This window comes from Podarcis pityusensis, assembly GCF_964106645.2.
Source record: "Podarcis pityusensis genome assembly, chromosome: 6".
In the NCBI taxonomy this organism is placed as follows: domain Eukaryota; kingdom Metazoa; phylum Chordata; class Lepidosauria; order Squamata; family Lacertidae; genus Podarcis; species Podarcis pityusensis.
In genome coordinates this window covers 45,880,333-45,904,594 of record NC_138030.1, presented here as the reverse complement: position 1 = coordinate 45,904,594, position 24,262 = coordinate 45,880,333, and the positions used below count along the sequence as shown (strand labels likewise).

The window sequence follows — 24,262 nt, the reverse complement described above, 5'->3', positions numbered from 1 at the left end:
AGACTAACCCACAACACAGTGTCATTAGGAGGATAGAATGCAAAGAACCATGTATGACACCCAGAACTCATTGGAGGAAAGTTGGGAGATACATGTAACCAAACAGCAGCAGCAGCAGCAGCAGCAGCAGCAGCAGCATAGTGTATGTGAGAAAAGGTTGGTGTACCAACATATTCTGGTTTCTGATTTTCTACCAGAGATATATTCCTTTGAAGATACAGAATAATTACCATGTTTGCCCCAAATCAGGGTTTCAAAACCATTTGGCAGCCTCAGCACTTCCCACCACACCCTCCGTGTTATCAAATTTATTTATTTATACTTCTAGCTTTCCCTCCACCAAATGGCACCAGGGTGGGTTACAAAAATATCCCAATTGAAGTTAGTCCAAGGAACAGTAAAAACCATAAAATAAAACCACAAAGCGGCCAATATCAGAAGAACAAAACAGCAACACAGAGCAGAGGTGCATAGCAGTGTACAGAAATGTGGGAAGACATACACTCAACCAAAGACCTGGGTAAAGAAGTGCATTGTGACCCATCATCAAAAAGTATATATTGGTGGTGCAAGACACACCTCGGGGCAGAAGCCATTCCACAGCCTGGGGACCACCAACAAGAAGGTTCTCTCTCAGGCGATGCCATTATTTGAACCTGTTTTGTTTCTAGATAGCATATGGTAATACCCTCAGCTCAAGATACTCTAAGAACACTGTCTTGTTATGAACTTGCCTAAACTTTGAGGTCCACATTAGAAGTTCTCTTCTGTGTTCCTCAGCTGTCAAAGTTGAGGGAATGATGAAAGTGGTAGTCCAATAACATCTGAAGGCACCTTGTTGACTATCTCTAGAGTTCTCTCTCTCTCTCGATTTGCAAGTTTGCAACCAGTTTGATTTTCATAAGGAAGGAATTGTATATCCTTTCATACGGGTGTATTTTTCTTTTCTTTTCTGTATTTTGGTACAAATATAACATTCTTCTATGACAACTACCTGCCAGTCTAGCTGCCCCCCTCATCTCTAAATAAAACAAACCCTTTAAATAATATTAAACACTTAGTAGAAACTAATACGCCTTAGGGCAGGTTTTGGGGCCAACTAGCTGCTTAGAGGGTGCTTAAAGCATCAGCCCCTCTCAATCCCATTGCCCTTGTCATATAAAGTCAGCCTAGACCCTAATCCTCCCTTCCCCTCCCTGCTCCTTCCTCTCCCTCCAGCAGGACTGGGCAGAGGGTATAAAAACCCCCTTTGGATCCTGGCTGCGCCAGCCCCGGGACATAGATGACGGCAGACGCACCAGCCCTGCATTCCCTTAGGGGATTTGCTATTTTTTTTAGAGTTCGTAGAAAAATAATCAAAGTTGGGGGGCGGGAACCCCAAATCGATTTGACTTAAAAACAAAACAAAAAAGACAACCGCAAAACCAAAAGAAGCAGTTGATTAAATAAGTGAATCATGAATGGAACAGAAGGTATCAATTTTTATGTGCCTCTTTCCAACAAGACAGGGCTGGTGCGGAGCCCCTTTGAATATCCCCAGTATTACCTAGCAGAGCCCTGGAAGTACAAAATGGTGTGCTGCTACATCTTCTTCCTCATCTCCACTGGGCTCCCCATCAACCTCCTCACCCTCCTTGTGACCTTCAAACATAAGAAGCTACGACAGCCGCTCAACTATATCCTGGTTAACCTGGCGGTAGCAGACCTCTTCATGGCCTGCTTTGGCTTCACGGTCACCTTCTACACAGCCTGGAATGGCTACTTCATATTTGGTCCCATCGGCTGTGCCATTGAGGGCTTCTTTGCAACACTGGGAGGTAAGATCCACGAGGGAAGTAGTGAGCACTACTTTGTACCGAGTTAAAGGAGTGGTCCTCTTAACTCAGTATTGTCTTCATTGTCTGTCAGTGGTTCTCTAGGGGTTCAGACTCAAAATTCCCTGCCATACTGGGAGATGTCAGGGGATTGAACCTAGGATCTTTTGCAGATGCTCTAGCAATGAGCTATGGAAGCATTGCAAGGAAGCAGTGGCACATGACTAGCCAAGCGGTGGGGAGAAGCGGCATGGCTGGCTCAGCTTCTGCTGCCTATGTTGGGTTCACTTATCATCAGACATCTTGCACATGTGAACCAAAACACAGCTATCCTTAGAAATTTGTGCATCTCTGAATTTTGCAGTGCAGTTCTCCAACCAACCAAAATGTACAAAAATGTGTACGTTATGGAGAAATGCCTATAAAATGCATATATTGGTGAAAATAATTATACTGGGGAAATTGCTTGCAAAAATGTGTACATTAGTCAAATACATACAAAAATGTGTTTATTAGAAGAAGTTCTTCGTGAATTTTCATGAAGATTTTAAAAAGAAAAGTGCATTGCTCCAAAAATGTACCAAACTCATTTTAAGATTGAGAAACTTAGGCAACCAAAATGGACAGTTTTGTCCATCCTGACCCATTTATGTATTTTTTTTTATTTGAAATAGTGGCCAACTTCATGAAGATATGAATCCCCCTTCATTTGCTTCAACTATAATTACTATTTTTTTTTGGAAATATTTCATTATTCATCGTATCTACTGGTTCAAAGACTTGTGGTTGCTCATTTGACAAAATTCCTGCCTAAAAAGCATTGTACACACTGTGACACATATCTGTGTGCAGTCATTGTGTACGGTAATCAACACATGATTTTTCCTACATGGAGACAGTTTCCATGTAGGTTGTGTCTCAAACGATGGAAATCTGGTAGAGGCTGGTTTGTGTATATCAGTGTAACATCCTCAGGGAAATATGAAATTCCACCTTCAGTAAGGAAGGCACAGTTCCAGTGAATGAATAGAAAATGTTGTGCCCCCTAGATCCTTTCTGTTTGCAAGGAACGTTTTACTTAAGCATTCCTACTGACAGGAGATTATTGTTTCACATGGAAAGAGAAGCGGTCCAACAAATAAATTCCAGTGCACTAAACTTGCAGTAGGAGATGTTGCCATATGCTGACAGGAGACTCCAGCCCATAGGCTTCCAACAGCATAAGATTGAATTGGGTATCTCTTCTGGCAAATGTATTGGAGTTCATTTAAGAACTGCTTCTCTGCATTGCAAGTTGCAAGAGAACATTATTACCCTATGGAAACCATTTCCTGATGGAGTCTATATGCTCTGTTGTTTCTCTGCCATCTGGAGAGAACACAAACTAAGCAATGCTGAATCTTTGGCCCTTACTCTCTGGAATGATAAAAAAAATCCTTCCAGTAGCACCTTTAAGACCAACTAAGTTAGTTCTTGGTATGAGCTTTCGTGTGCAAGCACACTTCTTCAGATACACATGTATCTGAAGTGTGTATCTGAAGTGTGTATCTGAAGAAGTGTGCTTGCACACGAAAGCTCATACCAAGAACTAACTTAGTTGGTCTTAAAGGTGCTACTGGAAGGATTTTTTTTATTTTGACTATGGCAGACCAACACGGCTACCTGTCTCTGGAATGAATATTTCAGGGATAAAACAGCTCCTACTTGGGCACATGGAACAAAGCCCATGCCTAGTTCAACCACACTGACATCACTCCAGGGCTAAACCAAGCCAAGTTTTAATATAGTTAACATATACTAGGGTTGCCATATTTCAAAAAGTGAAAATACAGACACAAAAGTTGTTGAAAAAGGAAAATCGGCAAAAACAACACTGACGACATGGGTTGCCGTACATCCCGATCTCACCAGACATTTTATCTATTTTTGCCTGGACACTGCAGTATTCCAGCTATGTCTGGGAAATTCTGGATGTATGGCAACCCTATAAGGGTGAGGAAATCTCTACGATCTTTATTATTATGTCAAGCCTGTGTGCGTGCAAAAAATAAAAACACACATTTATTTTCAATGTGCATGCCATAAAATATATACAATTCTTTATGTTTGGAGATGCAGGTAGGCAATGGGGAGGTATTCAACTGAAGACAAATTTACCATTGATAAATGAAAACCTATCCCCTAACTAGATTATGAATCAAGTCAGTGTTGTTATTTCCTCTGCTTGAGAAGTATCTCATGTCCTGCAAATTTCTCACATTTTGCCTAATGCTCAAATAGATGAAAAATGTCACTTCTTATTCCACTGGACACATCTCCAAAAGAGGCTCTGAAAGGACACAGCTGGTGCCGCATTATTCTCTGCACTGCCAAAGAAAACACTCAGCGCACATCTGCATGATGCTCCTTATGGGAATTGGAGGCAATCATGTAGAACACGGTCCTTAAAATCCGCATGGTTTGGGGGGCTTTTCCTGGCATTGGGTTCCCTCTATATCACTAAAAAGGGCAATTGCAGGACCAAGCTAGGTTGTGCCATGTGCTTCCCTTCCTGCTGTGGTCCTGAGAGGAAAACACCAGCTTGCTAATCATATGTTGCTTTTTCAGAATATTAAGGCTAATACTTGAAAACGGAAGGTTTCAATTGTTTTCTACATAGACAAAAAATCTAGTTACAAGTAGGAACTTGTAAATTTCACTGATTTCAATGCGAAGAAGTGAAATCTGTGCTTAATCTGTGCTTATGAGTAGGAACTTGTAAATTTCACTGATTTCAATGCGAAGAAGTGAAATCTGTGCTTAATCTATATTACTGCAAAGCTGGAGCACAATCAGCTGATAAAATAATAACTAACATGGACATACCCTAAGATAAGCTATACATGCCAGCCTTTTTAAAATAAACAGTCCAAACCATGATCATGGTTTTGGAATGAGATAAGGCAGTTGACATTTGGAGAAAAAATAGTGCTGTGCCAGGGATGAGCATGTCTTGTGTGTTTCAGAGGGACTGAGTTTCAGGGGGAAAGCCAGGACATAGGTACAGATGGAAGCTAACAGTAAACAGGCAGGGAGCAGGGAAGAGATGTGGCAAGATACAGAGAGAGTCAAGGAAAAGCATGGCAAGAGCAAGAGAAGAATGAGCAAATGGATTCAAGGCACAGCCAAGGTGCTCCAGTTGGGAGCCATTGAACAACCTGCCAGTAGCATCTTCCTGCTTCCTGGAGTCAAAGGGAAGCCCAGGTGCTCTCAGGTGAGCTCACATTCCAAGATGGGGTGAGGCCATGGAGCAATTCCTGTGGGCACAACTAAACATGACATGAGAGAGCCATGATCAAGGCTTCATGTGAACCTTTGAAAAAAGTGAATACCTGCCTAGTAGGAACATTCAGATTGGGACTGCAGTACTGGCATTGAGGCTTGCAACCCAATTCCATGTGGTTTTTCTGAACTAAAAATCAGCACCCTCTATCCAACATGCTATTTGCTGTCTGAGAGAAAAAACATAGCTACCCCACATCTTTCTTATTTATTTGTATTCAAAATGTTTATTCCATGTTCTTTAGACAGAAACACTCCTAGACGCTGATAAAAATAACATTTGAAACATGTATGATTTCCACCACAGGAAAAATATCTTGGGGGAAGGGAGCCATTTTATTGGGGAATCTGCATGGAGGCAAAAATATACCAGATCACCATCCTCCAGCTGCTATTAGTTCTTTAAAAAATCTGTGGGAGATCCCAATCTTGGATCTCCTGGTGGGTCAAACCTAATTGTGTCTAAAGATGGTAGAGCTCCATCTGGTTCGTGCTGATTTGGTTTGGAAATAACCTAAATGATTCTCTCTGTAATCAGGAAACAGATCATCTAATTTCAGATCCAATCTGAATTTGCCATTTCCCCCACAGCTGCAATCTTTGAAAGTAGTCTCTGTGCAAACAGATGGAGATAAGGGTTTCCTTCTATTTGCATATCGGCTGCTTTCAAAGACTGCACCTGGAAAAACTGCTGCTTTGGGGATAAAAGCCCTCTCTCATTAGGAGATCCATGGGGCAAGAGGGTTCCTTGAAGGGGATAGATGTTTATGTCACACCAGCAATTTTCCAGGATGCAGCCCTTCTAAGCAGGGTTAAGCCAGGAAGTCCTCTCAGCTAATAGTTTAATCCAAGCCAGAGAAGATTCACCTCTTCTTTGTGCTACTGAAGTCCTTTTTTGGGCCCAAGTTTGGCAAAGTTTATTGGCATCTTTAGTTGTGCTGTGAGAATGGCGAAGCAGTTAGAAGTCATATTCAATGCCCTGTACAAACCATCCCCAAAAAACAACAACAGAAAAAGGGAAATAAGATAATATAGCCTGGGGCTTCTATCAGTATTTTTGTGATGAAGAATGGGCTCAATGAGACACCCAGTAGGAGCTCTGAGACTAAAGAAGTGACATTAAGAGCATCAAGAAAAGTCACTTGTTTCTAGCTTGGGCTGGGTAAAAAAATCTCTGCAATAATAAATGTGCAACTTCAAAGGGTTCCATGTGTTTCTTTAGGAGCTGCGTTTAGCACATCTGACGATAGCCCTCCTCCCTTATCCATGTAGTGAACAGGGGTGATTGCAAGGCTGCTACTGGCTACACAGATGGGTTTCCTCTTTCAGTACTGCAGGATTCCAAGGCAAAAGTAATTCCCTTTCACAACATGTCAGCATTTGTTGCGCTTCTGGCTATGTGCTGTAGTAGTCAAACTGGAATCTGGAGCAGATTCACGAGTCCCAGAAATGTAACTGAGATTTGAATGCCCCGCCGCCTCCCCCAATGCTTTTCAAAACAGAATCAGTGCATGTTGTCTTTACTCACCCATGAATGAGCAACCTCATGTAATTTAGTTGGCTAATCCAAACCAGCCAAGCTGGAACCCTAGCGAAATCTTCACTATCAGTTGGCAATGGTTGTGGTGTGCCTTGTTTGTTGGTCGGTAGATGTAGGACGTCTCATCACACAAGGAGGGATAAACCAAAATAAAAAGAGCTGAAGCCAAGGAGCTGGAGCAGATTAAATCCTTAGTAAGAAATGAGAAAGCTCCCATTTTAGTGCTGCAGTAAAGCCACAATTTTTGACCAAATTCTACACTTCTGTTTAATGCATCAAACTTGCCCCAGAATTTCCTGATGTGCACCCGCCCTCACATTTTCTCTTGCTTTGAAATAAATGAGTTGTTTATAAATGAGCATTGACAAGCATTCCCTACATCAAGAGAATAATCCAAATGGTGATTATAAGGTCCCAATAGGATTATATGCAAAGGATGTGCGTATATTCAAATAATTACAAAACAAGGCACATGCATGTTCATGACGCAACAGGAAATTGTGAAGCATCACTTTACACTTTACACTTAAGACAAAAACTTGTCCTAGGTCCACAGGAAAACAACACTGTAAGTGAGATACCATCTCGGGGGGGGGGGGGAGGAAATCATGTTATATTTCAAATGGAGAGTGAAAAGAACAGTCTAGATATAAAAGCGGCAGCTGCCTTTCCAACATGAAACCCTGCATACTTATCACTGGATAATCACATGCTGGGGGCATTAATAGGCTTAAGGCACAGCCTAGGCTCAGATAATCCCCTGAGTTTTGATTACATTTGATAAAGAGATTAATAGGCCCATATGCTCATGTACACAATCAAAGGATGATAATACTTATACCACTGTTGGCATTTTGTCAGGAGCTTTTGCATCGCCATGCCGTGCACCACAGGTCTTGCAGACCATCTTCCATTAAATGTGGACTCAGATGATGTAATGTAAACTACAAGGCTCCCGATTCCCCATCCTTCACTGAAACCAGCACATCATGCTTCTGTGCTATCTTAAAAAGACCTGAATTAGGCAAACCCTCACAAAGGGCATCCAACCAACCTATATACATTAATTGCATTTCATTGCTTTGTGTTTTTCTCTCCCCCTTATTACTTGCAGGTCAGGTTGCTCTCTGGTCACTGGTTGTTCTTGCCATAGAGCGCTATATCGTGGTCTGTAAACCAATGGGAAACTTCCGCTTCTCTTCCTCCCATGCCTTGATGGGCATTGCTTTTACTTGGGTTATGTCCCTATCCTGTGCATGTCCACCCCTTTTTGGTTGGTCCAGGTAAGTAAAAATGATAGTTTTGCATTATATACAACACTGGGGTACTATGTTGTACTGACTAAATACTGAAATCCAATGACCGGTAGTTAGGAACTGACTAGCTAAGAAGTAATTATGGGAACAGCTATAGACTTGATCTCTTTTCATAGGCATCAATCCCATTTACTTACCAAGGCTGGCACTTGGAGTACTGTACAATATCAGATATGGAAGCAGAATTGAACAGAAATTTTGGGAATGCCTGCACATACAAGCCTGTATGTGCAATTTCCTTGTATTCACATACGAATGAGTAAATTTGAATGCATTTCCATGCATTCTGGCAAAAGTTCATCATAGAGATGAAATCACCCTGTTCTAGATTAATCTGGGGACCTGTTGTATGATGATTCTATCAATTTCTGACATCAACTTCCAAATATTTCCCTCCCTATGGAATGCCCTCCCATCAGATGTCAAGGAGATAAAGAACTACACAACTTTTAGAAGATATCTGAAGGCAGCCCTGTATCAGGAAGTTTTTAATGTTTGAATTTTATTATGTTTTTATATGCGTTGGAAGCCACCCAGAGTGGCTGGGGCAACCCAGCCATATGGGTGGGGTATACATGATAAAATTATTATTATTATTAAATATCTCCATGGGGTCTCACTCATGGCAGACAACTGAGGCATCTCAGTTTGAGTCATCATTCTCAGTGGAACCATTAATTCTCTAATATCAGGCCCACTCACTCATGCAGTGAGAATGTGGGTGAGTTGAGTGGATAAGGGCAAAGTCAGTTTGGCATGCCGTAAAATTGGTTATATGAGGTCTTCACAAGTCACCCGGAGTCTTCTAAACTTTCCACTATTTAGTCTGAGAAGCCCAAGCCCTTAAGTGAAGGGGGTGAAGCACCCGGGAGAGGAGAGATTCTCTGTACTAAGCTGAGAGTTTAGTGGAAGTGCTGGCTGCTTGTAATGCAATTGTCTAATGCCATGTCCCACCTGCTGTGCTCCATTTAACAGCTGCTTTCTCTTCTGGAGTGCCCGAGGCACATTTGTGCATGCATGCTTGCACATGTGCCCGGACACACACACAGCATCTCTTTTAAGCACACGTGCACACAGAGACCATCTATTTCTACTCCAGCAGCTGCTACAAATTAACCTTAGCTTTAACGAAAAGATGGTCAATCCTATTTTAACAGCCTTGAACCATTCAGTAGATCCCTATGCATTTGTGTCATTCTCAGAGTCTGTAGGTTTCCTCATGTAAGTAAGGGAAGCTGAGGTCATGCTTTTCAGATGTGGTGCTTAATCAATTGCCATTTACTTCTGAACAGCAATAATGGGAAGGAGCTGGGTGATAATCTGCATTGGGTCACCATGCCGGGCATCCTGAATTGCCTTAGTATTTGCTTACAGTTCAATGGAAAGACAAGGGATTTCTCGACCATAGAAGGCTGTCCATTTCCAGCCTTCCAACACAGAAATATTCCCCACGGCTTCCATTTAGCTTCCCAAATCCAAGGTTTGCACCAGCAAAGTAAAAGCAGTGACTCACACACCTAATCTTTTTCTCCACACACAATGGCCAGGATCCACAGATAGCATGTAGACATACCCAAGGGGTGCCCAGCAAGATGATTGACTTTTTCCCCCTTTGAACAGCAGCCTTTGTGCTGCATCACAAATACCTTTGGAATTTCATCTTCGTTTCAAAAGCAGTTTGCCATGGGGCATTGGAGGCCTGCTGTTCGAGAAACACAAATTCAAGCCCTTTTTGAAAAAAGGCAATAGTTTGTGTGCCCCCCCCCCCAATCTAAGCTGAACAGTTTTCTTCTACATCTGACTGTTCCTGGTCCTTAGTATATGGAAACACAAAATCAGTAGCCATTACTGAAAAACATCACCATTGGTTGCAGCGGCCTAGCGTGGGTTGCCAGTACCCAGGGCCATGGGGGGGGGGACCTGGCAGAATATGCATGTGTTCATCTGCCTAATGGCACCTGCACCACCCAGGAGATTGCAGCCACAGAGATAAGAAAAGAGAAGTTGTTCAGTTGTCTGGAGAGGTCACTTCTTGGTTCCCATGGAGAAGCCATTTTCAACGGACCCCAGAGATGGAAGCACATAGCTGTATTGAGGCAGCAGTGGGTGTTGAAATTTTGTGCCTCAAAGAATTTTTGGCCCAGGGGAACTGCCCATTTGTCCCCCCAATGGGTAGTCCTGGACATACTGGTGAATTTTAGTAATTTTCATGGAGTGCTAATGGTATTCAGGTCAACAGACTTCTCCCATACGTACAAGTGGAAAGTATCAGTATTTAATATATTAGTGCCTTATCAAGCAGTAATGCTCTAGCATGTTCTCTTATTATTACACACTATGTTACAGACAGCTCAAGTGAACACTTAAGACTAGGCTTCCACAGCTCTGCTTCCAAAGCATTGTTTATAATTCTATTTACAACTTAGCTGTGTGCTACTTAGGTATAAGGGCCTGGCAAATGGGCACTTCGATACTCCCCTGCTCCACTTCCTTCAGCAGCTGCAAATTACAGACTCCTTAGAGTTAGCAGTGCCCTCAAGGACCCACATAATCTCTGTTCCCTTCCTCATCTGCTTGCCACAACGCGATCAGGTGTCTGACAAGTTCAACCACACGCACTCAGCTGCGCAGAGATTAGACTAAATCGATAGTTCCCCGTGGGAGGCAGCGAGCGTCACAACAAACTGATGTTATACATCCAACTGCAACATGCCGGCTTGGAGCGCATTGGGAATGTGTTCAACTCATTTGTTGCCTCCTTCCAAGTGAATATACATGATGGCATGGCATTGTCCCTGTGAGACTGGGAGCAGGAGGCACCGGGTCCCCCAGAGAATAAAGCCGGTGATCCCTGCATGTGGTGTCATTGCTTGAATATGACAGTGTTCCCTAGACATTTTAATTAATCATAAGACTTTCAGTTGATGACTAGATCAGATTTGCCTGTTTTCTATTCTTTTTCTATTCTTTTCATTCATTCAATGTATTTATTTAGCAAATTTTTGTATACCACTTGATTGTACCACCCTATAAATGAAACATAAAAATTCTTGATAAAAACAGTTAAAAGCAGGCATTTAAAAACATTCAAAGATGTTTAAAATCAACACTAGCTAGAAAGAGATAAAACACATGTAACTTATACTGATGAAATTCAATGTAGCATATATGCATGGCTAATGAAATCCCCCTGCGTAAGAGGAATTTCCCTCCTCTCTTTTCCTCTGTGCTCCCTAAACCTGTTTCAGTTCTGACTCTGCCGGCTACTGGTTTTGGTTCCACCTACCAATAGCATGTGGACCTCCACAGATCACCATCAAGGGAATGTGGTTTTTGACAGAAAAAAGGTTGCCCACTCTTGCTTTAGAGTAAGCAGGAGGTGGTTATATATCACTGGATGTACAGTGGTACCTCAGGTTACAGACACTTCAGGTTATAGACGCTTCAGGTTACAGACTCTGCTAACCCAGAAATAATACCTCTGGTTAAGAACTTTACCTCAGGATGAGAACAGAAATCACACGGTGGCAGCGGGAGGCCCCATTAGCTAAAGTGGTGTCTCAGGTTAAGAACAGTTTCAAGTTAAGAATGGACCTCTGGAACGAATTGAGTTCTTAACCCGAGGTACCACTGTACCTCCTTTGTCAAATCATTTCCTGCCCAAAAATTCTGGAGACACAACTGATCTCGGAGAGAGGCACCAAGTGAGCAATCTTCCAGAAAAACACTATGGTCCCTTATTAGCCTACGATGAATATAGCCCAGGACTTCTCTGGATTGGATGGAAGTGCCTGGAAAGAACTGTGTGCTGAAAGTGGAACTCGAAGTTCACACTAAAGGATAGTGGATGAACATGTCTGAGACCAGGTCGAAAGCGACTATGGAATGCTGCAAGAATCTCTGGTGCATCTCTGAACTGTTGAAGGGAGATGTAGAAGGGAGTGCAAAGACAGGAAACTGCTAGAGAAACTTCACAGAAAAATATTCTGGAATTATAATGACTTCAGTTAATGCTATCAACTGGGAATCAGTGGAATCATCCTGAAACCATTTGCAGGCTTTCTTGCTTCCCTCATAATGTCTTAGAGGCTGCAGATAAGTGAGCGCCTCCACATTAATGTTGAAATTTAGTTAATGGCTACTTAGGGAGGTGTGCAGTTGCTCTGAGAAAAGTTGTTAGTTTTAACTACATTCTTCGTGCTTCCTTTGAAACCCTCAGAAGTTTCACCTCAGAAAGAACCTCCAAATTTAGCTGACAATTTGACTTATAGGTAAAATTTGGTGGCAACAACTCTACTTGAGCCAGTGACTCTTGTACTGATCCAAAGGCTTTGTGTAAGATAAACATCTTTACTGACTTGTTTTTGTTGTTGTTCACAGATATATACCTGAGGGGATGCAGTGTTCCTGTGGCCCAGACTACTACACCCTCAACCCTGATTACCACAACGAGTCCTACGTTGTCTATATGTTTGTCATCCACTTCGTTATCCCCGTGGTGGTCATCTTCTTTTCCTATGGGCGGCTCATATGTAAAGTCCGAGAGGTAGTGTATCTCCCTCCACACTCAAGGTATGAGGAGGCAGAGGCCAAGAGCAATGAGGTGTACTCTGGACTGTCTCAGGGATGCTGCAGGCTGGTTCCACCTTGATGGGCGGTCATAGAGATAGCTGGGCATGACTTCACTGTTATATATGCATCTAGGTTTTATGGAGGCTCTATAAGGGAGACAAATGGGAAGGCTACACACTTTGAATAGGCAAGATCACAAGTCATTTGTAATATGTAATAGTGGAATTTGTATATCCACAAGGGTCTCCGAATTGGGGACAACTTTATAGGTGCACCTGGTCTGTTTTGTTGCTTCTCAGGCCACATTAACACCATACATATAAAGCAATATCATACCACTTTAGACACCCATGGCTTCCCCCAGAGAATTATGGGAGAGTTGTTAGGAGACCCTGATTTCTCCCCACAGAGCTACAGTTCCCAGAATTCCCTGTGAAACAGGATTTACTGTTAAACCATTCTGGGAATTGTAGTTTTGTGAGGAGAATAGGGGTCTTCAAACAACACTCAGAACCCTAAGCAGACAAGAGCTCCCAAAATTCTTTGGGAAGCCAGGACTGTTTAAAGTGGTATCATAAAGTGTGGTGTGAATGTGATCTGAGCCCCAACTATTCTAGGCCTCTGGTCTCATGGAAGGGCCAATTCAGACATTAGCCTCTTACATGAGGAAATGTTTGAAACTCATTTTCCCACCACTTGTTTTGACCACTGGAAGAATATAGGAGATATCTCAGAGAACTTACCTCCCCCAACCCAAAGGAAGTGGGGACTGTGACCAATTCACAGCCACAGCTTCCACTTGCTTTAACCAAAGGGAGAAACCAGCAGATAGACTTCTTCTGGTTGCCTGGACAAATGGAATCTGGAGTGGGGAAAGAGAAGATATGAGCACCAACATCCACTTCCCTGCAGGGAAGGACAAATGATGGAACAGCTTTCAGTTGCCAGTCCTGTTTTGGCTACTGGAGGACAACAGTCTACTGCCTTCTTCTGATGTTCAAGGCAACTGCAACTCATCTCTGAGGGTGATGTTGAAATAGCTCCATAGCTGCTTGGCTGGAGAGAGCTCTTTTGAGTCACTGTCTTCTCTTGCACCCCCAGGCAGCTGCTCAGCAGCAAGAGTCTGCAAGCACCCAGAAGGCAGAGAAAGAAGTTACTCGCATGGTGATCTTGATGGTGCTAGGGTTTATGCTTGCCTGGACCCCCTATGCTGTGGTGGCATTCTGGATCTTCACCAACAAAGGGGCAGACTTTTCTGCTACGCTCATGTCAGTGCCTGCCTTCTTCTCAAAGAGCTCGTCCCTCTACAATCCCATCATCTATGTCCTCATGAACAAACAGGTGAGATTCCCCCCGAATCGGGAAATGAACCCGACTTCCCCTCCAATAGACTCCATTGCCAGCTTCTCTGCACTTAAAACATTGCATATTCCTCTCTTAAATAATAACCTCAACCCCAGGTGGTGTTAGAAGTCTTCATTTGCAGGTTTCGGACATTACAGTTCTGAATGTTAATATAGCTCTCTTGATAAATGTCTTTGTCAAAGGGGGAACATAAAAACAATTAAATCTCAGTGGCTATCAGTTAATGTCAATTCCTGCTAACCAAGTCCAAAGTCCAAGTGGATGCAATAGTGTATCTTATTCTGCTACATGAGTTACTTGGAATGTCATACTGCCATTGAGTTGCTACTCTGAAAACACATATTTGTGATGACGGTTAATATGCCTAGAGTTGACAGCCCAACGAGGCATGCAGAGACCCTCTGCTTTCTACCAGAATATCTCCCTTGCAGCTGAGCTTCTCTGTGTGGTACACATTAATTGTTCTAGAGCATCTCTGTTCTCTTTTTCTCTTTCCAGTTCCGTAATTGCATGATCACCACAATCTGCTGTGGCAAGAACCCCTTTGGGGACGATGATGTCTCATCAACTGTATCCCAAAGCAAAACTGAGGTATCCTCTATCTCCTCCAGCCAAGTGTCACCTGCATAGGCTATGGACAGTTTGACCTTTGGTGACCTGCCACACTTTGGAACCAGGAAATGGAAATGGGCTCACTCAACTGAGCTCTGGTTTATGAGTTCCTCTCACCCAATTTTTCTTTTATGCACAAATGTTGTATGCCATACACATACAGGAGTGCACAGTCTAGCATAACCCTTTTGATGGTATCTACTTGTAATCTACATAATTCCCTCTCTGCAATAGTTGTGTGCATCCTATAACCATTTGTGCAAGCATTCGTCTGGGCAAATACCTGCCCATGACACCTGGGATAGCTCAGTCAGTACAGCATGAGATTCTAATCTCAGGGTCCTGGGTTCCACGTTGGGCAAAATATTCCAGCATTGAGGGGGGGGGGCACACTAGATGACTCTGTAGATGGACCCTTCCAACTTTACGATTCTATGATTCTATGTATTCAGCACACATTTGTGGAAATGGATCTGCTCCTCATCACATTTATTTGTGTTGTTTGTACATGAGAACTGCAGTTTGTACAAAGGCCCTGTCGACTCACACCTCCCCGCTTGACACACAGTCAAAACAAAGCTTGTCTGCTCACTTGCACAGACAAAGAAAAGGAAATAAAATGTTCTCCATGTCATTGGATGCTGATGATTGTTGGTGGTGGTGGTGGTGGAACTGACTTGTTAGGTCAAGGCACACTGGGGTCAAACTTGGTCAAACAAATGTGCATTACAGTGCAGGGGTGTTTGGTATTTGGCCAAAATGGTGAAGCTTGGCATGCAGCTCAGCTCTGCCTTCTTAGCAATGCTTAATGCTTTAAGTGCTATGTGCAACTGCCTCCATTTGAAACAAAGCCAGAGAAGATGTCCGTATTGAGACTGACATTAGGAATCAGCAGCTCCCGGCTACTGTTCTTATAGGAAGATTGCTAGATCACTTAAGGGGCCACACAGGTTCATTTCTAGGTACTGAGTTTTTTTAAATGAACAAATGCAGTAAGCCCACAACTTATGTACATTTAACTTGTGTGCATTTAACTTTGCACAGTTGGCATTTTTAAATAAATAAATAAATAAATAAATAAGGGGTGGAAAGGAAGCCAGTGACTGGGAAAAAAGCCTTTGGCATTCTACCTGCCATTGTGCCCAATGTGTTTTGACTATATGCGATGTTGACTTTAGGTGCTATCCCCCAAATGCAACCCCCATGTAAGTTGTGGGCTTACTGTAATTGCTTCTGCTTACAGAATGCAGTTATTCTTAGGTTTTAACACTTCTCCAGATTTTGAGATGCAGTTGTTCACTAAAAAAGAAACCCAGAGAAAAATATATACCAGAATGTGTTTAAAAATGCCTATTTAAGGTTGAAATGTATCCAGAAATGTGTGTCTTGTGAAAAAAAGGTTATATGTGAACTTTTGTGCAGGTTTTTAAAAATGCAAATTGATGCAGAAATGGATCACATGTGATTTATGAATGAATTTATGAAGGAATGCATGTGTTACCAACATGGAGCAGAAACAGACTTATCCATCCATACTTTTTACCACTTCACCATGGAACTAAACTATGTAGCACAAGGGAAGGCTAGAATATCCGATCAAGAAGCAATCTCTGCATTTCATTCAGCAGTGGTTACAGCTAAGGAATGGTATGATTTGCTTCTTGTGTGCTTTGAGGACAAAGATTGGAACAACCACCTGAGCTGTAGGTTCAGCTTTCCATATGTTCACCAAAGTCTGCTGGAAGGGAGGAAAGGAGGGAAAAGGGTGAATTATCACAGTGGTTGCTTTTAACCCAATGGAACAACGCTTTGTTCCTGGATAGTTGCTTTTAGTTCAGGGTCTCCCAACCTTTCTGGGACCAAAGTCACATGTGGCAATCCGATAAAGTCATGGATACCATGACAAAATGGCTGCTTTGGGAAGCAGCCTGGTTATAATATTTTTTGTGTGAGAAACTAAAAAAAGGCAAAGCATCTAGCCCAAACAAACAAAAAACAGGTAGCCCCCCAATAAACAGACAAATTGCCCACACCCCAAAACAGGTAACACACATACACACTAAAAAACAACAACAGGCAAGACACCTCTGCCTCAAAAGATAAGGTACCCCCAAAGAAAACAAAAACAAGCATCCTACAACAAATAACACAACACAACACACAGACATGGTAGCATTACCCAAGCTTACCAGGCCAGGTCCCTCCCACAGAGTTTTAGACAAGAGAGGCTGGAAAGCAAAGTACTGGCCTCCAGCTACTTCACCTTATTTTACTATAAAAATAGGGAAAGGAAAGGAAGGGAAGGTGGCAGGGTTGCTGGAGGCCTACACATCTCTTTCAAGCCAGCCTAGATGCCACCCAAGGTAAAAGAAAACAAAACAACAACAAAGTAAAAATATTGCCATAAAAACCAAGAAGACAGGTAGCTTTGCCCTTTGTCACTATCCATGCTTAACTTGCTTTATTGACTGATTAAAGACATCATCTTCACTCAAGCTGTTTGTTACTCACTGAATCCTATTAGAAGGCACAAACACATTGTTTCTAGGAGGAAGAAACACACTTCATATTTGTATTTTCCTTGTGGTGGTGGGCAGGTTCCAGAGTCCATTCCAGCTGGACCCAAAGATGACAAGCCTAGCTTCTTTGTATTCTGAATCCTCTTGAAGGCACACGTTGTATGCAAATTATGAAAGCCTCAAAGGTTTTTTGAACTGAAATTTTCTCTTTCTGGAAGATTCAGGGGCTATTTTCAAGGCATCCATTTATATCGATAAAACATGGAGCAATGAATCCAGAACTGTCTCTTTCACTCCTTTCTAAGTACAAGAAAATGAATGCAAAGTCATCTGAGTTGCGCATTCTTGCTGTAAGTGTATGGATGATGGAAATCAATATACATATCACTGATAAATCATTATAACAAATGGAACTGTACAGAGTTCTGAGTCTTGCACAAACCTCTATATCCTCAAAATGGCACCATAGATAGCTTTTTGTCTTGAAACCTGTAAATATTTGCTTGCAGGCTTTGAAATCTTTCTGGTTTTTTGTTTGACAACAAGCTCTTTATCCCTCCCTTCCCACCCCCAAGGCAGAGGAAGCGTCTTTTGCTATGACATTTGGTTTATGAGCCGAACGGACTATAAAGGGCGGAATGACTACTGTGGCAATTTTCTGTACATATTTTATAAATAACTTATATCAGTGATGACTTTGTAAAGTTGGAAAGTAGAGATTGGAAAAAGAGAGAGAAAAGAATAAACAGCAGCAGTACAAAGGAGGAGAATGTTTGCCTCTTTTCTATGCATGTCAAGAAATAACATTTTTTTCTTTATTTTGTTGAGTTTGTTTTTTATACCCCTTTCCAGACAATTATTGTCTTGCAAAGCAGCTCATGTCAGTAAAGAAAGAGGCCCCATCTGCTGTACACATTTCAAGCAGTACCATAACATTCTCAACAGATAATCCCAGAAACTGTAGTTTGTTAAGGATGCTGGGAGTTGTTAGGAAACTCTTATTTGCCCTACAGAGCTACAATTTCCAGAGTCGTTTAACAACCAATCTATCTTTCCAGGGAGCTCTGAGAATTGTAGCTCTGTGAGGAGAATTGGAATCTCCTAACAATTCTCAGCATCCTTAACAAACTGCTCTTCTCAGGATTATTTGGGGGGAAAGCCATGACTGTTTAAAGATGGGGCCTGCCATCAGACTTACAACAAAAAAACAAAGGGGGGGGGGAATCGCACACGGTAAAGGAAAAGTATCTCCAAGGCCAGAATGAAGATGTAAGCTTCAAGTGGGCATCTATATCCAGTTTGGGACAGACTGATCTTCCCTTGCTGGTGTTCTTGCTTGAAAAGCAGTTGGTTCCAATGGTTCCTTGGGCTGATGAGTGAGGTCCTATTGTCCTTTCGCCTTGTTTCTGCAATTTGAATCTTTCAGCTGTTCAATCCCTGGACAACATCTGGTGGGCAAGACACTTTTGTGGATGAGCTGAATGAATCCATACTAGGAATATATTTCCAAAGCTTGAGTTTTCAGATCTTCTGCAGAGTATGCATGATGTGAACAAATATACTACATATACAGTGGTACCTCTGGTTAAGTACTTAATTCGTTCCTGAGGTCCGTTCTTAACCTGAAACTGTTCTTAACCTGAAGCACCACTTTAGCTAATGGGGCCTCCCACTGCCTCTGCACTGCTGGAGCAAGATTTCTTTTCTCAGCCTGAAGCAAAGTTCTTAAGCTGAGGTACTATTTCTGTGTTAGTGGAGTCTGTAACCTGAAGCGTCTGTAACCTGAAGCATATGTAACCCGAGGCACCACTGTACATGCACTATACATATATTGCTTGATTTTTGGTTGAGAAAAAACACCTATTTGAGCCACTTTTACTGCAACCAGCTAAAAAAGGGTCTCTCAGAGAGGAGCAAACCCACCCACCCACCCACCCTTCTTATTGGGGATTGAAGAGACTGGAGGAAGTTGGTTTTAAGTCTGTCATTGCAATTGTGGATTAAAGTATTAGCCAGTCACAAGTATTTTGGAGACAGAAAGAAGGGAGCACCATCACAATACTTGAATAGATTTGGTCTGTACCACCCTCAGATTGCATCAGAGGAAGAGGTCGCACAGTTTCACCTTCCAGGTGATGGGCAAATTAGAGCTTGCTTGGAACTTTAACCACTAATGGACAGTTTTGGCAGGGACAGTGAGTTCATTGGATATGTGGAGTGCTTGCCTTTCCCAAAGGAAACAGCCAACTTGTGAAGGAGGCTATGCTGTTATGTATAAGATATTGGAGGATTGCACTTGAAAGAAAATGGCAGTGGATGGACCAGTGTATCCACCCTGATCTCAGTGGAAAATGTGGGTACAACTGCAGTAATTAAATTACTCCATCTTAAAAGGACTTGTAATCTGAATATCTGCTAGATTCTTCAGTGCGCATATGAGGTTGCCTTTTGTGTTGTGTCATTGCTAGGATTCCATCATCTTTATCATCTCAAGAGGAGGAAGATGGATATCCATACACAGTTGGGGGGCACTCTACTTCACTTAAAGGTCAATCCTTCCCCCCCCACCCCCTAGATAATCTCTACTGGAATCAAAGAAATTACATTAAGAGCTAACTATAGTATTGGGGGTACAGTGGTACCTCGGGTTAAGTACTTAATTCGTTCTGGAGGTCCGTTCTTAACCTGAAACTGTTCTTAACCTGAAGCACCACTTTAGCTAATGGGGCCTCCCACTGCTGCCGCGCTGCTGGAGCACGATTTCTGTTCTCATCCTGAAGCAAAGTTCTTAACCTGAGGTACTTTTTCTGGGTTAGTGGAGTCTGTAACCTGAAGCATATGTAACCCGAGGTACCACTGTATATTCCTCACTGGCTCTTTTCTTTGATTTTAAGTGTCCCACTGCATTTTCCACCCAGTGAGAAGAGGATATTAAAAATAGATCATGCAGCAGCATAATTGCAGCACAAGCTTTACAAACCCAGCCTCATGCCCATCTAACTCACTGCTCAGTCTTCAACAATAGTTCGTCAGCAGCACCAGAAGCTTCAAGGACATGTGGCATAAGGAGTTCTCTTGTCTTGATTCCCTCAGCTTTTGTTGTAGGTACAGGTCTTCGCTTGCAGCTTCGAAATGGATCTCTCCTCTTCCCCTTTTCATGCAGTACTTTTACATTTCCAGGAAAGCTGGCTTTGCACAGCATTCAGCAACAGCTAATTCTGGTCTCATTGCTACAGCAGCATATTTACAATATTATGACACACGCGTACAATGTGTGCTTTATTTTGCTTCCCCCCTTCCTTGTAATCTTCCTTCATAGAGCTAAATTAACTATTATGCTATGCATGCTACAGTACAGTGTAAGATCCCAGTTGAAAAGAGAACTCTGTTGTGGTGTAATTATTAGGGGAAGGTCCTTATTTACTTATATTTTACATTTCTATCTCCTCCTTTCTCCAAAGAGCATAGAGGACACAGTTCTTCCCTTTCACTTGTTCCTTATATCACACCAGCTACATGTCTGAAAGTGGGGGGGAGGGGAAGCGAAGAACTCCAGTCCTTCGCAACTTAAAAAATCCCAAGCTCCCTTACAGTTAAACCCCATAATGTCTCAAGTTAGCATAAGAAATAGAACAGGTAGGTCCCATTGGCAGACTAACACTGCTTTCCAAAGATGTCTGCTTACATGACACAAAATCTGGCAACATTAACCCCACTTTGTGTGAACCCTTTGCAGACAACCACAGGGCCTGGAGACAGGCAGTCACAGCAGTGACCAGAGGAGGAATGACCGCTGGGAGGAGTGCTGAAAGAAGATACACCATGGTGCATCTGCAGCAGTGTAACTAGATGCCTGCATCTGCCCCACCGGCAACAAATCATGTCTCTCCCATATTGGTCTCTACAGCCACAGCAGGCGCTGTAACTCTCCAATGATTTGACTTCATCCCCAAAGGCACACTCTTCCATTATCTCCCAAGGCAGATAGATGCCAACCATCACAACTGAATTTCAAATCACTGTTCTTTCAATTTCCCTAAAGAAGGACCACTAGCATTTGAAATGAATTAATCCCTGTTCATAGGGGGCTCTGGGAACTGTAGCTCTGTGAGGGGAGTAGGGGTCTCCTAACTACTCTCAGCATCTTTAACAAACTGCCAGGATTCTTTGTGGAAAGCCATGACTATTTAAAATGGTACCATAGTGCTTTCAATGTTTGGTATGAATGTGGCCCTTATTGAGCAGGGGTGAGCATGGCTTGGAGAACTGCTTCAGTGCCAGATCCAGTGGCAAGGAAGGGAGACTGTGCCCCACGAGGTCACTGCATGGTCTGGTTGAGTGTAGCCTTCTTACTGCCAGCTGCAGATGTTGCTGTGAGCTGAGCAGAGCTAGGTTTAGAGAAGGGAGCCTGCCAGCCTTTGCTTCACCCACAATAATGCTGGGACTCAGCTACATTAGTAAAGAAAAAGCATTGTGAATGTGTTACAACACTGTGACACCAGACGACACTGTGGAGTTCCGACTTTCAGCAACGTGATTTCCCATTATGAGGTTCACAAGGTGTTTTCCTCTAGATCCAGCCTTGGTGTTCTTGGGGAACCTTTCTCAGCCCAAAGCCAGCATTTCCTTCTGGGAAACCTTCGGGGGGGGCACATGTGAGTGATGGGCAGCACCAGAGGAAAAAGTGGTCAGAGCTATGAATGTGATTTTTGACTAGGTACAGTAGGCTAGTCTCTAGATGCACTCAGACACCCCTCTCTGTTCTCCACTCAGGGAAACAATAGTCGTTACCAAAATTCAAGGACGCATTCCAGCTGGGCAGAAATGTTCAAGGATGGTGTTTGCCCTGGGGAGAGAGGATGTTGGCTGGGGAGAGTACTAAGGGCCAGAAAGATAGAAGAAGAAGAAGAAGAAGAAGAAGAAGAAGAGGAGGAGGAGGAGGAGTTTGGATTTGATATCCCACTTTATCACTACCCTAAGGAGTCTCAAAGCGGCTAACAATCTCCTTTCCCTTCCTCCCCCACAACAAACACTCTGTGAGGTGAGTGAAGCTGAGAGACTACAGAGAAGTGTGACTAGCCCGGTCCTGGAGGTCTTGCTTAATATGATTAAGAAAGACTAATTGGTTAAAGGTATACAACTCGGAGCTAAACAGTATAAACTGAAAGCTTTTGCTGATGATTTGGTTTTGACACTACAGGAGCCAGAATCCAGTACAAAAAGAGTATTGCAATTAATCCAAGAATTTGGTCAAGTAGCAGGTTTTAAATTGAATAAGGTGAAAACTAAGGTGTTAGAGAAAAATCTTACAGAGATTGAGAAAGAGAGGTTTCAGAAGGAGACAGGATTAACATTGGTTAAGAAAGTGAAATATCTAGGGGTTCACATGACTGCTAAAAATGTGAATTTATTTAAAGATAATTATGAAAAATGTTGGATAGAAGTAAAGAAGGATTTGGAAATATGGTCGAAATTGAAGTTATCATTGTTGGGCCGAATTGCTGCGATAAAGATGAATGTATTGCCTAGGATGTTGTTTTTGTTTCAAACATTGCAGATTTTGGACAAGATGGACTGTTTCAAGAAATGGCAGAGAGATATTTCGAGATTTGTCTGGCAGGGCAAGAAGCCAAGAATAAAATTTAAGATTTTAACTGATGCTAAAGAAAGAGGTGGATTTGCCCTGCCAGATCTCAAACTTTATTATGAATCAGCCGCATTTTGCTGGCTGAAAGATTGGCTGCTTCTTGAAAACATGGACATTTTGGATTTAGAAGGGTTTGACAATGTCTTTGGATGGCATGCATATTTATGGTATGACAAGGTTAAAGCACATTAGGCCTTTAAGAACCATATTGTCAGGAAAGCATTGTTTATAATAATAATAATAATAATAATAATAATAATAATAATAATTTATTATTTATACCCCGCCCATCTGGCTGGGCTTCCCTGGCCACTCTGGGCGGCTTCCAAAAGAATATTAAAATACTATAATACATCAAACATTAAAAGCTTCCTGAAACAGGGCTGCCTTCAGATGTCTTCTAAAAGCCTGGTAGTTGTTGTTCTCTTTGACATCTGGTGGCAGGGTGTTCCACAGGGAAGGCGCCACTACCGAGAAGGCCCTCTGCCTGGTTCCCTGTAACTTGGCTTCTCGCAGTGAGGGAACCGCCAGAAGGCCCTCGGTGCTGGACCTCAGTGTCCGGGTAGAACGATGGGGGTGGAGACGCTCCTTTAATGTCTGGGTGAGATACAAGGATTTGTTGGATTTGTTGGAAAGTAAAACACCAAGGTGGCTGTCACCAATGGAGGCTAAGGCTCTGAAAAAAACTAATATGGAGACAAATTGGCCAAAATATTGTGAAATTTTAGAACAAGATGGAGATAAACTAAAGCTGCAGAGTTTTGACAAATTAAAAACTAAAGTTCAAGACTGGCTTCATTACTATCAAATAAGGGAGGCTTATAATTTAGATAAAAAGATTGGTTTCCAGGAGGAAAAATCAAAATTGGAAACAGAACTGTTAGATCCTAAAACTAAGAATTTATCAAGAATGTATAACTTGCTGTTGAAATGGAATACACAGGATGAAACGGTCAAATCTGTAATGATTAAATGGGCACAAGATTTTGGACACAATATTATGTTTGCTGACTGGGAACAGTTATGGACCACAGGTATGAAATTTACGGCTTGTAACGCCTTAAGAGAAAATATAATGAAAATGATTTACAGGTGGTACTTAACCCCAGTCAAGCTAGCAAAAATCTATCATTTGCCAGATAGTAAATGTTGGAAATGTAAAGAGACGGAGGGTACATTTTTTCACCTTTGGTGGACATGCCCAAGGATTAAGGCTTTCTGGGAAATGATATATAATGAACTGAAAAAGGTATTTAAATATACCTTTCTGAAGAAACCAGAGGCCTTTCTTCTGGGCATGGTCGGCCAATTGGTGCGAAGGGAGGATAGAACTTTTTTTATGTATGCTACAACAGCAGCAAGAATACTCATCGGGAAGTACTGGAAGACACAAAAATTGCCTACCCGAGAAGAATGGCAGATGAAAGTGATGGACTATATGGAACTGGCTGAGATGACCGGCAGAATTCGAGACCAGGGAGAAGGGTCGATGGAAGAAGATTGGAAAAAATTCAAAATATATCTTCAAAAGTATTGCAATATAAAAGAATGTTAGA

General features: G+C 42.3%; 1 protein-coding gene and 2 long non-coding RNA genes across 3 annotated transcripts in view; 1 reads left to right on the top strand and 2 right to left on the bottom strand.

Moving 5' to 3' along the window:
- Positions 1 to 24,262, bottom strand: part of LOC308479482 — a 418,695-nt gene that overhangs the window by 147,991 nt on the left and 246,442 nt on the right. The gene's annotated exons all lie outside the window — the stretch shown is intronic.
- On the top strand, positions 1,293 to 14,860 carry LOC308479464 (green-sensitive opsin). The gene is made up of 5 exons (XM_081010201.1): positions 1,293 to 1,817; positions 7,790 to 7,958; positions 12,372 to 12,537; positions 13,665 to 13,904; positions 14,427 to 14,860. Exons 1-5 carry the CDS (start codon positions 1,457 to 1,459, stop codon positions 14,556 to 14,558), a joined length of 1,068 nt encoding a protein of 355 aa, XP_080866327.1. The 5' UTR covers positions 1,293 to 1,456; the 3' UTR covers positions 14,559 to 14,860.
- LOC308479484 lies at positions 12,620 to 20,175 on the bottom strand. Its single transcript, XR_013987705.1, has 3 exons — positions 20,065 to 20,175; positions 13,307 to 13,425; positions 12,620 to 12,709 (listed from the first exon to the last, which is right to left on the bottom strand). It is a non-coding gene; the product is annotated as an uncharacterized lncRNA (long non-coding RNA).